This window comes from Scleropages formosus, chromosome 21 (assembly GCF_900964775.1).
Source record: "Scleropages formosus chromosome 21, fSclFor1.1, whole genome shotgun sequence".
Taxonomy (NCBI): Eukaryota; Metazoa; Chordata; class Actinopteri; order Osteoglossiformes; family Osteoglossidae; genus Scleropages; species Scleropages formosus.
In genome coordinates, this window is record NC_041826.1 from 16,029,033 (window position 1) to 16,045,858 (window position 16,826).

The 16,826-nt window shown below is 41.6% G+C and overlaps 1 protein-coding gene across 1 annotated transcript in view; it reads right to left on the bottom strand.

Moving 5' to 3' along the window:
• Nucleotides 1-16,826, bottom strand: part of LOC108920784 (chemokine-like protein TAFA-5) — a 46,245-nt gene that overhangs the window by 22,037 nt on the left and 7,382 nt on the right. The window contains exon 2 of the mRNA XM_018729825.2: nt 4,014-4,163. Within this exon, the coding sequence (XP_018585341.1) occupies nt 4,014-4,163 (150 nt within the window). The remainder of the gene's footprint in view (nt 1-4,013; nt 4,164-16,826) is intronic.

Consider the following 16,826-nt stretch of genomic DNA (forward strand, 5'->3'; position numbering starts at 1 on the left):
CAGTATGAGAGCATTTATTTTCCAAACAATTTGAGGACAAGCATGCATCCCTTTCTTCCCGTCTGAAGAAATCTATCAAATGTTCATAGTAACGTGTCATCAGTCCTTTGCCTATCAAGCACTTCAAGGCATTTGTATCCAGATTAAGAGACAGCGTTTCCTCACTTCCATTACTGCAGCTATCAAGTGTCATTTTGTTTGACATACTGCTGAATAACCAGCAACTGTGTATCAGTGGAAATGACTAGTGAGACACATACTACACATCCAAGGTCCTGCCCATTTCTACCGGGACCAGTGTGAACCATAGTATTAACATATAACATTTTGAACATGTTAATTATGAATAAAATACTATTTAGCATAAAATTTTTTTACACAATGATATTATAAAACCCAACATTATACTGCTACAGTCTATATTCTCAATTTAAATAATTATTTTGGAAGAAAAAAAAATTTTTTTCATCAGTTTTTAAATGCATTAGAGAAAATTTACTTGAAACCAAACGGTCATTAAAAAATAAGTACCTTGAAAGGATCCAATGGTCAGGAAAAGCTATCATTTTTACCACCGGAAGCATCTTGCATGTTCCCACTCCATTCGGAATAGATGCCACGCTTGCAAGAGGTGCAAACTACTACGACCAAAAGAGCATTGCAAGTGCTAACAACACAGGGCACACGGTATAGCAAACAGCTTGTGTGTGATCGCACCCACAGCACCCACATGTCAGTGGGATCCTGTCACCAGCCTCAGAGGTTTCGGAGTGATGGAGGAGGGGTGCATGTCAGGGGAGTGGTGGAGACTCAAAGTGAGAACATGTCCCTGAATGCAATCGGCTTTACCGTGGTTCACAGGTGCTGAAATTAATGTTCACGAACTGTTCATTCATACTGGCTTCCCAGAGGAAGCAGAGGTAGTCTTTTTATTTGTGATGAAGAGGCATTAACAGTTTCCCTGTTCAGTCCAAACAGTGAGACTCCAAGAAAGTGACCGCTGGCACTGGTCAAAATTATCAGGAAATCTGATCAGTTAAAAAAAAAAAAAAAAAAAAAAAAAAAAAAAATACATACAGAACATATGACCTGAGAAAGAAGCTTAATTCTTCACAGATGAAAACTAGTAAGGGTAGAATACATTTAAAAGTACACAGATGTGAACTGATTCTTCTCTTTACCATGTCATTTACACAAATCTACTGAACATGTTAGATATTAATACGTGCATTAACCCATAATATGGACTATAATGATGCCAGGTGAGAGATATTTTAACCTCTTTACGTAATTAATTTTTGGTGGTTGATACAAAGACAGACAGATTACAACTAATACTACACAAATCTTACCAGTTATGAAACCTTTCAACACCTGCACATGTTATACTTTTACATCCAGACTCATCAACAGTAGGATACAGCTGCAGTGTAGGTAATTTCAATAAAGACAGCACAGTTCAACATGCTTCCAAATATAGACTGCGTATGAAAAATGAGAAGGGCAAAAACTGTTTCTGAAATAAATTACACAAAAGGGTAAAAATTTGTTTCCAAAAAAAAAAAAAATTCTACAGAAAGGGTTATTTTTAAAATCAGTTGTCAGTTTAGCTGTCAAAACAAATTGATGGGGAAAACCTTGACAAACAAAAAAAAAAAAAAACTGTCCAAGTTTGACAACTGATATTTTTTAAAAAGAAAAAGAAAAAAACAACACTTTTACATTTGCTCAGTTCAGAACCAAATACACTTACTTATTCATTTAGGAGATACCTTTCCCCATGACAAATGGTCAAATGTTATACTGAGTTTAGTTACAATGATTTATCCATACTAATAGCTGGGTAATTTTATTGTATCAATTCAGGACAAGCACTTTACATAGTACTACAGTAACAAAAAAAATTATTAAAAAAATTAAACCAGAGGCCTTAAGATTATAACATGACATCTCTAATTACTGTGCTACCTGTTGATCAAACTAGTACAATCAAGCAGTGCTGGTTGATATAAATAAAGGTCCTTTTCTGTCCCATAAGAAGAGTAACAAGTGACAGATTCTGTGTCCAGGCATAATCGGTGATCTGTATTCTCACAACCCATCTGATGGCTAGAGGAAAAAGAAACCATGGAAATTCTATGGCTGAAAACACATCCATACAATGAACACCACAAGTGCTTTTTGTATCCCCTAATAATTTCATCACTAAAGATGGCCTAACACTGATGGTTATATCATTCACAAAGCTGTTATCAGCCTTTCTGGTTCCAGAAATGGATTATCTGCACAACTAAATTTAGTCAATAAGAGCAACTAATAAAATGAGCCTCATCAAAACTGACTGAAATTGATGAAACAATAGGATATGGATCTGACATCAGTTTCCTCTTTGTCTGAGGCATAGGTGTCATGACAAGTCTTCCACAGGCCCCTGGACTTTCACCACTGTCAATAATCTAGCAAAACAAAGTAATACATTGTGTTTTTGCCCTTCTCAAGTGGGAGCTGTTTCATGGTACATCAACCCTCAACTGTCCCTCTGATCAGTGCAGGGAATGCAGTACTTCACCAAGAAAAAAAGACCTCTTCTATTACTCTTTCCCTCTCTTTCCTAAACAGAAATCACTACTGTCTCCGTCCCTCTGGTATGGGTGACGAACAGGATAGACACTACTGTTGTCAAGTATAGACAAAGGAAATCTGTAGGTAAGCAACACTTGAGCTCATTTAGACACACCCAATGAATGACATTGAACTACCATGCTTTACTTCTTATACACGCTCTACACAAATCAACCTCTGTATATACCGTATATTAATCAAACATCTTAAAGAAGTATTTCTGTGTAACAGCGATGCACCTAATCCTTATTCCATCCTAACAAAAGCCTGTTGACAGTTTTGTCAAAACCCAAACACAAAACAAAAGCAGCCTAAACTCTATAATAACATCATCTCACCCTCTTTCTTTGAAGGATAATAAATGTAGCTGATATTTATTCTTTTGTCCAGTGCTTTATGGATTTGACAGGGGAAATGTTCACCCCTGTTTACCATTCAGGACCTCCAGGGATGATGCAGGGTGTGCAGAGGGCCACAATGATACTCAGGGAAGGACTACACTGTTTGTCCTGTATGACCATCAGGGATGGAGCACAAGAAATGAAGGACCAAGTTTTCCCACGGTATTACCCATATACCGAGAGCTCAGAAGATTATAAATGATTGAAATCTCATTTGTTTTTCCACCTGGCTGCACTAAACCCCTCCTTCACGGCTTGCTACACAACTCCTCCACCCTCCTCTCCCACACAGTGTGTGCCACAAGCTGCTGAGCCTAGATGAACCTTGTGGGCTCCAGACAAGAAAAGGTCACGCAATTGGTGCAAAAAACACTTCAAAGACATGACAAGTCAGCACATGTGTTTTAAAGTCTCAAGCAGAGATGTAACAGGTGCAATCTCAGCTCAGACAAACAGATAGGTGGAAAAGTAAGGAAGCAACGCAAGAGAGTAACCTGGCATCAGACAAGGAGAAGGAAGAAGTGAAGACAGCTCAGAAATGCACGTGCATGAAAGTCTGCCCTCCCAAGACCACTGGCTTGTATGAGATCATTGTCTTTTCTCATGGGTAAGGTACTTCAGTCCTACTGAACCATTTTGGGGAACCCCCCTGAATGTTCCAGACTGACATGTGGTGATCACCACTCCAGGAGCTGAACCAAAACGGTTGTACATCTGCTGCAAACATAAGCCAAACACTGTGTGACCACAGTCTGGCCAAGAGGTTTGCCCAAAATCTTTACAGAAGGAACCATGGTACCAGCATAAATGTTAAACCACAAGGTAAAGCTGAAATCTATCTCCAGAGGAAGACATCTCTTCATCAGAGCCAGAAGTACGGTTGCTGGGACAAGGTTGACCACCGTTGCTGTTCATCACACATTATCTCAGAGGGGGCAGGTAAGAGGGAAATGTTTCCTCATACCAAGAAGGCAGAGTCTTGGCTCTTACCGTCCACACAGGCCGGCCTGGCTCTTGTGGTGCCGGCGATCTGTCCCTTTCTGCATGCACACCGTGCCGTCTGTCGAGCAACTGTCCGCCGCGGCTGACTGCTGTCCCGGTCGAGAGTGACGATCTCGCATGTCCCCGCTGCTAGCTGACCTGAAGCCACAAACAGCAATAGGTCAGCCTGTGCCAAAAGAGACACCACCCCACATGGGTGTGAGGGCCACAACCCATTATACAGAAAGACCAAGCAAAAAAAAAAAAAAAAAAAAAAAACACATAAAACATCAGCAATCAAAAAAATACCAAGCACAAAATTATACTAAAAAGAACAGCCATAGCGTGAAAATATTTAACACACCAAAAAAAACCCACGTAGTCTCAATATTATCAAATTTGATAGATTTAAAAAAAAATTTACATTTGTATTTATTTACATAAAAATTACATTTTGCAAAAGAGATTTTGCAGCTACTCATGTGTTATACACTGGTTCATATGTTGGATTGTGACAAACTGACTCCACTCTAGAATCACGCATCCACATCCAGATCTCTTGTTCTGCTGGTGTAATGCACTTTTTGAATTTTTCTCTGATGTACATCACTTTGGAGAAAAGCTTTGTAAAATGAAGAAATATAAATGTAGAGTACACAAAATTTGGTTAATACTGCAGCACTGGAGTTTTGTAAAAACAGAATTTCACAAGGGAAGTATTTTGATCAAACCCATAGCAACTTCTAGATGCCAGTCATCTAAAACATATATAAACACCTAAAAACCTTTATTCTTCTGCATGCACAGTTTTCTTCACGCTCACCAGTGCGCAGCACGGCGCTTAGCAACCTTTCTGACATCAGCTGTGAGCTCTACAGTGGACTCTAAGACAAGATGGAGAGTATTCACATTCACCGAAATGAGGTTAGATTAATACTCCCAACTACTGAATTACTACTCTTTTATCATATGTACTGTATTAACAGTGATAAAGATGCAGAACAATAAGGACCACAACAATTATCGCCACTTAACTTACTGAGACCAAGCGAATGACAAGAAAAAAAGGGGAAGGGGAACATTAACGAAACCATTTGAGAAGTGTCAATAGTGGTGCAAAAACACCTCCCAGAGCCTCACTCTGCAAAGTGTCTGAGCACAGTTGGAGCACATCATACAGATGGTGAATCATTCCTCCATGGTCACAGGCCAGGAATTGCTGGCTCAGGACATCCTGCAGATGTTATAAACCACCATTCATAAAATACTGCCGGAGGCTCATTGATCATGGAACAGCACCAAACCCTAAACAACCTGGTACAACCATACAAAAAAAACATAGGTGTCAACTGTTGAGACAGCACTCGTCTGGCAGCTCAATCTAGCCACAGTCCAAGAGCTGCCTGCCCTGAAAAATGTCTCGTGGGGCACACCAATTCATTACGGCACTCTTGAGGCAAAGAGTCCAAATGTGAACAGGCCTGTCTGCGAGGGGCTTCGTGCAACTGCGTCACTTTGCTGTGTGTAATGTGTCTGTTGCACAATGTGTTTAACCATTATTTAGGCCAGTGGGTGCTCCAGTGACAGCCACGGCTCAGGAGTCGATTCGGGGCACCTCTGACCTTCGTGTTATTCACTAATTAACCTGCTGCCATTGGGGACGCACCTTGGCCTTCTCCCTGAAGGGACTCCCCGTTGGCACCCAGGTCTGTAATTCACAGTCAGCAGGTGAGGTCAATGGTGGGATTTAATTTGTCCTTTAGTTAAAGTACACAAGATTAAGGAGGTTAATTAACTGTTGCTGAGTGGCATTTACAGTAAAGGTACCTGTCAATGTTGCATAGGGTGCAGGGGACATGGGGACCACCACTGCTTAGTTGACAAGAAACTCACAAATTTACCCACTAATCCTTTGGTGAAGGGTGTTACAGTAAGGCTTCGCCGGGCACTGTAACCAGAGGTCTTCAAAACCATGTCTTTGGCAAGTATGCCACCGGATATCTTCCAGTACTATTTCTGATTCCTTTATTATTTTGAATAGTCTGATGAGTTCAAATACACACACACTGGCTGAAGCCGCTTGTCCCGAGCAGGGTCACGGCGAGCCGGAGCCTAACCCGGCAACGCAGGGCGCAAGGATGGAGGGGGAGGGGACACACCCAGGACGAGATGCCAGCCCGTCACAAGGCACCCCAAGTGAGACTCGAACCCCAAACCCGTCAGAGAGCAGGACCCAGCCAAACCCGCTGCGCCACCGTGCCCCCAAGTTCAAATAATAGAACACAATGTATTCTTCTTTTTACACTATTTATCTTGAAACACTCCAAAAACATTCACATTTATTCATTTAGCTGACGCTTTTCTCCAAAAGGGCTTACAATATTAAAATTACAGTTATTTACCCATTTATACAGCTAGGTAACTTTACCCCAACAAGGAAACCTAGCTTGCCATGCTGTTGGGGTTTGTGTGCATCTGTGAAGCTGAAAGCTATGCCGTCGGTAGTCTTGACTACCAGAAGGGCCACCCAAGACGGATAGGTTCTAGCAGAGGTGCCAGACTAAGTGACTTCCACCCATCTGGGCAGCAGCGGATGGGCAGTGTTGGAGGTGGAAGATCACACTCCATGTGACAACAGCAACAACATTGAATCTACAGTGCGCAGAAGAAAAGCCAGGCAATCTACTTCTGTATCTTGCCAAGAAAACTTGATGGACAGTGAACAAGAAACTCCAAATCAGGGAAGAAAGTCAAAGGATGGGATTAGAACTGAACATGAAGAAAACCAAGATCGTGTCAACTGATAACATTGATAAATTCGAGCTTGATAGAGAAGAAATTGAAATTGTTTCTAGTATGAATCTTTTGGGAGCACTTGTGAACAGTGATTCAACCAGCACTCAGGAAATATTACGTTGTTTGGCATTGGGCAAGTCGACCATAAAGTCGCTAGACAGAATCTTCAAAAGCAAAGACATCAGACTGCAGACAAAGATAAGGCTAGCTCAGACTCTCGTATTCTCAGTTGTCAAGTATGGTTGTGAAAGTTGGACTATCCGTAAACATGACCAAAGAAAAATTGATTCATTTGAAATGTGGTGTCGGAGGAGAATTCTGCATGTGCCATGGACAGCGAGACGAACCAACAAGTCAATCATGGAGGAAATCAAACCGGAAATGCCACTTGAAGCGCAACTGATGAAGATGTGTTCGTCATATTTCGGTCATACGGTTCGAAGGGAAAGATCACTGGAGAAGGATGTCATGACTGGAAAGACCGAGGGTACAAGGCGCAGAGGAAGACCAGCAATGAGATGAATCGATGCAATTACAATGATGACAGGGCAGACGCTCGAGAATCTCATCAGACTAGCACAAAACCGAGCCCTTTTTAATTCATTGGTCCATCAAGTCACCAAGACTCAAACCCGAGTCGATGACACATGACATGAACTTTACTGGAGCAACTTTAGGGTAAGTATCTTGCTCAAGGGTACTATAATCAGAGGTGGGGATCAAACCTGCGACCTTTAGATCCAGAACCAGCTGACCCCCCCATACTCTGTCTGCTCTCAGCCTTACTTTTATAATTCTTCTCACTAAGAATTGGTGTACATGTGAAATGGGCAGCAAAGCTCTTAAGAATTACTGTATGAACTGAGTGAGAGCACCAGCCTGGCTTTGATAGCACAGCTTCTCCTTCTCACAGCTTTGCATGAGGTTTCCGCTACACTACAGGCCCTTTGAAAGTTAAAACCCAGAAGTAAAAGAGAAAACCCACACAAATTCAAATTCAACTGCAGATGAAAATTACAATGAGGGCATACATTCCTAGTGATGCATATAGACGTTGCGGCTTGTAATCGGTTATACACGTGTTCCATGTGTACCACATAATTAAAACACGCACACGGATAAGACATTTATGTCCGACAGAGCATAGAGCTGACCACAGCTACTCAGCCATATTGGCAACACTGCTTTTAGCCACAGGCCGATGTTGAGAGACAGATTGATGCGTTCTGGAGCTATCTGGGTTTGTGCCCTAGCGATGAAGGCTGTTTAATCTCCCATGTTGCTCTCTGTGGGAGCTGACGACGGGAGCAGATTGGCCCCCCTCCTTCATTCTGCTTCTTCTCCATGCTCCAGTCTGCTGCTGTGTGCAACACTATAACGTCTTGCTTGTAGAATAGGTTCCTGCCCACCTGAGTTTGCTGAAGGCCTTGATTATGCCTTCTTTTTTGAAATATTTCCAAAAAATAATGAAAAGGTTGCCAGATGATGCTGAGTGACTTTCAGTTTGAAAGAGATCCCACATCTCTCTTTAACAGGAAGGGGACCATGAACTGTATTTATTCATTCTCCCCACCTCCAGGTGATGAATTGGGGCTACCCTGCATCCGCCGCACATTCCCCTTGCACCAGACCTGTACGCAGCATTGCGGGACAGACGGCTCCCTGCTTGCTTGCGGCATCAAAGAGCAATCTTTGCTCCTCAGGTTATCTGTGTGATGCAGGGGGCAGTAATCCATTTTAGCCTCCACTACAGTGCTCTCTCGCTGCGATAATGCACAGAGCCTCGCCTGTGATCCATACAACACCTCTGCAGGAAGCCCCTCTGTGTTTAACTCACACACTGTAAAGCCCACCAATAAGATGAGGGGATGTTCCTTTTCTTCCCTGAAATTCCAAGCAGAATATGGGGTAAAATGACTGATATTATGTCTTAACAGATGTAGCTGGGCTCGGAATCTTCAATTCCACATCCCTATATTTCTTCTCAATAAGCATCATTCATCCTTCTAATGTCAACATGTGTTTCTGAAGATAAGACAACTCGGAAGCCTCTCCTTAACACCATACTGTCTTTCCAAGAACCATCTCATTTTCCAAAAAACCACAAGGAGAAGATTCTGGAACACATCTGTTGTATATGCTAAATTAATACAAAGGAAGCAGCAAGATTTCTGTGGTTTGAAACTGTCAAAAATTTCTGTCATTAAAATTTCATAAATTTGTCTATTTTTTCAAGCATAACCAAAAAAAAAGTCTCGTTATTCTGTAAACTGGGGGTTCTTAATGTGCGGTCCATGGACCCCCTTGGGGTTCTGCGGATGGTCTATGGGGCAGTGAAACATAAGCTTGCTTGAAAGAACACTAACTAAATAAAATATAAATAATGAAAATAAAATAATAAAAATATTATAGTATTACTAAGAGCACAGCAAGTAATCCTGATGACTCATAGCCCTTTGAACTGTGTGTTCAGGAGAAGGTTCAAATCTAGCTGAAGTCTGCATGTCCTACCCATGTTTGAAATCCAAATAGATTGGAAGAAGGCAATGGTAATACACTTTTGTACCTTACTGTACCATGAAAACCACAGAAGTGGTCACCATGAGTCAAATTTCAGTTGATGGCAATTTCCCAACATTACCCATGCTATTACTACACACAGGCATTGACTGAAACTGCTTGTCCCAAGTGGTGTCGCAGTGAACTGGAGCCTATCCCAGCAACACAGGGCATAAGGCTGGAGGGGGAGGGAACGCACCCAGGATGGGACACCAGTCCATCACAAGGCACCCCAGGCAGGACTCAAGCCCCAGACCGGCCAGACAACAGGACCTGGTCAAACCCGCTGCGTCACCGCACCCCCTTCTGCTAGTACTACCTATAACATAATTCTATGTGAAGGCAATCTAGTTTCAAAGCAATATTTTCTCAGAATTTATTTATGCAAATTCTGTAGGAGAGGGACCACATATTTCATTAGATTCTTAAAGGTACAGCTGGTAGTGTGGTGATTAGAGCTGCTGCCTTTGGCTCCAAAGGGCACAAGTTCAAATCTCATCTCTAGCTGTAGTACCTTTGAGCAAGATACTTACCCTAAAAATTGCTCTACTAAAATTACCCAGCTGTACAAATGGGTAAAAAAAAACTGTACAGAGATTAACATTGTAAATTGCTTTGGACAAAAGCATCAGCTTAAATAAATAAATGTAAATATAAAGGGATCTGTGGCAAAGAAAATGTTAATAACCACTGATCTAACCACATTTTACCCCTAGAGTTGTTTGATGTACTGAGATGTTTAACTTTAGTTAACTCTGTTTGTAGTCTATTCTATTTTTTCTTGGGCTACAATAAAATTAGGTAACTGCAGATATTTATAGAAGTCTGTATTGTGTAGGTTAAAATTTTTGTCTTTGGAAGTTGAAACTTGCCATTGATTGATCTCCAAATAAAAACAATATACCCAGCACCCCTTTAGACAACCATCTGCCCACTCCAGAGCTCCCCCTTCAGGCCAAACACTCAAGGAGTATGATCTCTGCATAATACAGATGGTTCCTGATTTACAATGGTTCGACTTACGATTTCTTTGACTTTACGATGGTGAGCTGGCGATAGACATTCAGTAGAAACAGTACTTCAAATTCTGAATTTAGATTTTTTCCCCGGGCAACCGATATGCGGTGCGATACTTTGTCACAATGCTGGGCAGCAGCAGCGATCCGCAATTCCCAGTCTGTCACGCAGAGGTGTGTATTAGGTGTAGTAAATGCATTTCTGACTTACAATATTTTCAATTTACGATGGGTTTTGCGGAACGTAACCCCATCGTAAGCTGAGAACCACCTGTACATTGTTTTATCAAGTGTAAGTACTGGCTATTAAGACACACTAAGGGAGACTTGGGAACCTGTCTTTAGTAATTATGAATGGTCATCTATATGTGCTAAAAGTCTTCTCTATCTGTACCTCCCTCAGCATGCAGGAAGAAAACTTCAAGCTCATTCACAGAATCTACTTCACTCCATTGTATCTTCACACGATGTTTCCAGGGACACCTCAGCTGTGTTTGAAATGCAAAGCCTCTCCAGGCACTTTGGTACATTTATTCTACGAATGTGATAAGATCCAAGATTAGTAAAACAGGGTTCACGCAACCATTCAAAAAACCCTTAACAAAAAATCTGATTTCTCCAGAACTAATTCCCTATTAAATTACAACTGACAGACACCATTCTCAGTGATATTATGGTACATAGGGTAATTACTCTTACATACTCAGCAAGAAAATATATTTTAACATTGTGGCTTACACCAGGAATTCCCTCTGTAAATATGTGGATGACTGAAATGTTTAAATTCCTTCCAGTTGAAAAAGTTACATTTGATTTGCATGACAATTCTAAGGAATTCTGGAATGCATGGGCAAAAGTTATCAGAAAGTGCTACATGATCACACCTGTGATATCTTGTAATCTTTTAACCTTCAGCCCTTGCTCTATGTACATGGACATATCTGCAATTTCTCCATGTACTGTCTCTGATTCTATGAAGCTGAGACCCTGAGTTTTAGTTAAAAAATTAAACACATTTCATTTGTCCAGCATAGATATGTCATTAATGATTACCATAAAAGCACAGGCTGAACTCAGCAATGACCCCACAATAGTAATGACTCACACAGTTAAAACGGGAAAACAGAGTGGGAAGCTTACGCCACACATGTGGGGTGCTCCTCCCAGGTGGCCTTATCAACTCACCACCCAAAATACATGAGAGGACACAGATATCTATCCAGAGGGTCATTAAGAGAAAGCATTTGCGACACAATCTGTTCCTGCAAATGCATTCAAATAGACCTGGCCATGCTCCAAATCATGCACTCTACAGCACATTCTCCACTGTACCCTCCAAATCAAGTGTACTCTTCCTCTATCCTGTCCCCTCATATATTGGCCAAGGAGAACTGCTCAGCATTGGGCTGACATGTATTAGCAGGAGCCCAGAAGCAGGAGATGAACCCCCTGCCTTTCAACCTCACCCTGTTACCTGTTAAAAAACCAACCACCTGCTCAACACTTCTGTAACCCACTGTTCCCAAAGTCTCCCTCTCTGAGTCACAGAGAAAGGAAACATGTTCTTGTTCACATCCTCTGTCACCCTCAGTAACAGATCTCCACCCTCATCTCCTCTCAGTCCTCTGCTTCATGTGAACACAAGAAGACAATGTTGTTGACAGGCTCAAATTCAATCTTCTCCATTCACTGGTCTTCTGTGATTATTGCTTACTGAAAGACCTGAGAGAGCAGCACACGTGTGCTGTTTCAATCTAATTCTTATTTGTTCATTTATTTATTTAACTGTTCTTTTTTTCTGCTGCTGTTGCTCTGAGGGCAGACACACAAAATTTCATTGTTTTGCACTGCATACAATGACAATAAAATATCTCATATCTGCTGTGTCACAACAGGAAGGAAAAAGACACATGCTAAAAATATTTATAGTGCCATTGCTGATTGTATAAGACACGTGGCCATTCACATTAAACCACAACCAAAAGCCATTCATCTTTAGGACAGAAGGGCTTCCCAAGAACTGCAAACCCACTGGGGGTTTCTGTGGCTCCCCCTGCTGTCCACAGTGGACCACAGACTGCCTTCCCTGAGTGCACCTTTCATCAGGACCTACCAGCAGCTTCTGCTTAGTGTCCCTAACAGCTCTCACACTTTCTCCATCCCTGACTACTAACTACAGTTTAACACTGTGCTGCAAGCAGACAAAAATAAATCTTTCACCAATCACTGTAATTGCAAAACAAGGCATAACAAGGCCTAAACACTGCAATGTTTTCCAGCAGTGATTTAACACACTTTTAACATTACTGTAGCCACCAATTTAATGTACTGCAATACTATATATCTTAAAAGAATAACTGCCCTGGAATAAAGGGTATGTTTTCAGAAAAGTTCTTTATTGCTTTTTGATGAAGGCTCTTACTCTGATATAGTCATGGTGAGTTGATCTACCCATGTTTCATTACATTTGTAACCATTTGTCACTGAGCCCTGTATAGCCTCATATAAAATTTCACTCTATTGTTCATAACCCTATGCGAGTAATTTTCCCCTCTGCCTCTTCAGCCTGTAGTTCTCCTGGTTTCATGTGGCGCTGGCTGCATTGTCCCCTTCTGTTGCTAAGCAAATGTGTTACAATTTTTCTCCACCCTTGGCCACGTGTAACGTGGCAACGCAACGATCGGCATCACTGTAGTCACGCTGGAGTGGGAGTCCATGAGGCCATTCACAGGAGACTCATTGGCATGCAGGTGATGTGCCCCCGCCCGCTGCAGTGCCTGAATGCACACCCCAGCGCCCTGCTTTAATCTCGCTCTCATTCATGTGCAGGGTGCCTTGGCGCAGTTCAGCTGTATGATAAACACCGCCACCCTCCGTTCTCTCGCTCCGTCTCCTTGCGACCTCTCTTACCCTCATGCTAACATGGGTCAGCCTCTAATTTAAATCATGCCCAGTGCAGCTACTGAGCTCTGGAGCTGGGTGCCTGGAAAGGTACAGGGGATGTTAAGATGGCATCATGTCAGTGACCAGGAGCTAATATAAGACTCCATTTCTGTTCTAAAAGATAAAACAAGACTAAGCAAGCTTGGGCCAGAAACACAATTCTTGAAGAAAGCTGTCAGACTAAATAGTTGTGATTCAAATAAAAATGAGGTGACTGCTACTTGTTTAGCAAACACTTTTAACAGCTTATTTGTTAGGTTCAGTCATTGGAGAGATAGAAACACTTTTCACTCTTTCACCGGGCTGTAGTCTGAAACTGTACAAAATCTCTTTCTGGATGAAATCTAACTTTTTTGTCAAGGGCAGCAGTTCAGCAGACAAACACAAAAGACTTTGGCAGTTGGTTAATGAAATGGACAGTAATCCACTAAAAGCCCATTGGAGGATAAAGCGGAGGTATACAAAGAGCCCGGCCACGATGAAGGATAACAGTGACTTTGACCAGATTAACGATAGTTCAGTCTCAGATGAATGACAAGGACCGGCATGTAATATCCAAACCAAATCAGATACAAAGTTTGATTTCCACCTGGCTCAATTAGGATGGTAGCATTGAAACTGCTCCCGTTCCTTAGAGACTCGAGTTACCTTGTATCCATGTTTTTAAAAAAAAAAAAAAAAAAAAAAAACTTATCTTCACTCTTTTGCTTCAATCAGAGACAAAATAAAAATATTATCGCAAAAATACTAACATGAAATGTCATACATAAATTATTTTCAGAGATATTCAGATATATAAATATTGACACAATGAATAGTATAGTAGTCACAGACAAATCTGACAAACTCAAATATCTGGATTAATGCCTCCATTTTCATCAGCTATCAATTTTGTAATTAATGTCCTTCTGTTTTTATGGCACAACAATATGTTATGTGTCGTTTTCCAGTTCCTTACATACTGTTTAAATCAATCTCTAATAAAAGCTCTATGGCTTCTCTCTATCGGTAAAGTTCTGGGGAGTCATCTAGAGGGTCCAGATGATCAGTATCTTTGAAATGAAAGCCTTCTGGACTATTCCCAAATGTTACATGAGTGAAACAGCAGAGGCTATAAACACTCATGGCCAGAATACATACATTTGTATTTAACTCAGAAAAGCTATTAATCTCAAAGCCCATTCATGTGCTTGACATTGTTTCCAATTAATTGGATATTTTCAAAACAGCTGCACTTGCAAAGCCGTATCTCGAAGAGACTGAAGAACTGCCTTCTCAATTCATGAGCTCCCAGAGAGAAACTATCACCCTCCTCTGTAGCATACTTTGAGCTGCCTTGCTTTGTCCAGACTATTGTAACAATAGTCATCTTAATAGCCGTCACCAATTATCCAGACGCTGTTCGTCCTCAGACTAGTTGCTGGTTTTTCCCCTGTCTTCAAAGTGAATCTCAGGCCTTTGGGCTGTTTTACAGCTGATATAGCTCATAATTCCATCCTTTTCCTGCACTGCTGTCTGCAAAATAATTCTGGCAGAACTACCAGCTCTCCTTCTTTGCTGCCCTTCTCACCTCTTCCCTGACCCCCACCTCAAACAATCGGTTGGTCTGCACAAATTTAAAAACTGCAGTGTGCCTCCACTTCTTCCAGCCCAGCCGGCACTCACGGAATCTGTAATAATAATGGTGTCCAAAATACGCCTCTCAGCAAACACTCGGGAGGGCAGAGAGTGGGCACAGAATAGACATGAAACATGCTGTCTCACAATTTACCAGACAAGCTGGTTATTATTCCAGAAAAACAGAAAATGAGAGAGAAAAGGAGACAAAATGAGTAAGACAGAGAGAATCCGCTGTATTCAACCTCATTATTAGCAACTATCACCAATTTGGCAGGCAGCACAGAATTTACCTCAATATGCTGGATACAAATTTAGGTAGAGAGAGGAAACATTACTCTTCTCTCATTTAGGCTGCATTTCATCTACTAGCCCAAAAAAAAAACACCAAAATCCAGACTGTGAAAGCCTATTATCCAGCTCTGATGCCCTCTTTGACACAGAGGGCTTGGACTCTGTTCAGTAATGCCTCCACCGACTGTTACCCACACAGATGCGTGACATCCGGACCACACCACGCTCCCAACAGTTCTGATGCATGTTTGTTGTCTGGTGTCAAACTCAAAAAGAAGCATGCTGCTGAGATAGCCTTGCACTATTTGGGTGGCTGCAGAGACAAAAAAATTTGTTGAGACTTGAGAACCTTCCTTCACCACCATACACACATTTAGCACATTTTATTTTGTTACTTTTTCAATTCGGACTAAGTATCTCCTGAAGGGTGCAACAGGCCTCTACCAGTACTTTATCAGGAGCACTACGAAAAGGGTAACCATATATCGATTTAACCAACCCTTTCATTATGCATCTTTTTTAAGTGTAAATGAGTAAATTTCCCCAGAAAACCTTGCCTGTGGAACAGACTGATGCATTAGTAATGTCACATGCAACTGACAAAAGACATGAGGCAAGTCTGTGTAACAGTTCCAAGTTAATTGCTTTAGTTCTGTACTATTGATACATTATGAATGTTTTTTGAATGCCAAAGCTATTAACAGCTACAGCCATCCCAGGATCAGAAGCATCTCTCGTGCTCAACAGGGCTGAAATTCAGTCTGGTCATCAAACCCGTGCTACGACAGGAGTCGCGGTCATACGCGATGCAGCAGTAGACATTAGTACAGAATTCAGTAAAAGGAGGTGAACAGGCTGCTGATGGCACAAAAGAATGCATTCCTGGCTGATGCAGGGGCTACTCTTTGTTGCAGCTGCCATTCTTTGCCTACTGAGATTATGCAAATACTGCACTGAGATCAGGGGAAGACGTGACCAGGAGGCACCTCTTACTTTTCAGGCTTATACTGCTCGGCCCATGCTCTACCAACCCCCACCTTATGGCTGCACGTACTCCCTTCCACACACTTTCACCAGCACTATTTTCTCCTCCACCTCTGCCTCTCACCACACTCATGTTTACACTGTCTCTTCAAAGTATTTACTTAATGTCTTCACTAATGTGGCCTGCTACCCATATTTCAATGTATTAATTTAGCTTATGCTTTTCTCCAAAGTGACTTGCGGTGATAAACTACCTCCAACAATTTACCCCTTTTCATTGTTGGGTAATTTTTTTTACTGGAGCCAATTTTTTGGATACATGCCTTGCTCAAGAGTACTACAGCAAGAGGCAGGATTTTACCCCGAATCAAACTACTAGCCTACCTGCTGCCCCACATGATTCTCATCTGACATATATGACTGAAAATGAGCATTACACAGGAATAAAGCAAGGAGCATTATTAATAGCATTAAATTTCTGTGTGTATCACCAAGCACTTGTCTATAAAAATGCTCTGAGATGAGAAGGGGCAGAATATGTGCCATTTTTATGCCATTAAATTAATGTCATACATGCAGAATAAGTAATTCTACTTCTGGTATCATGCAACAT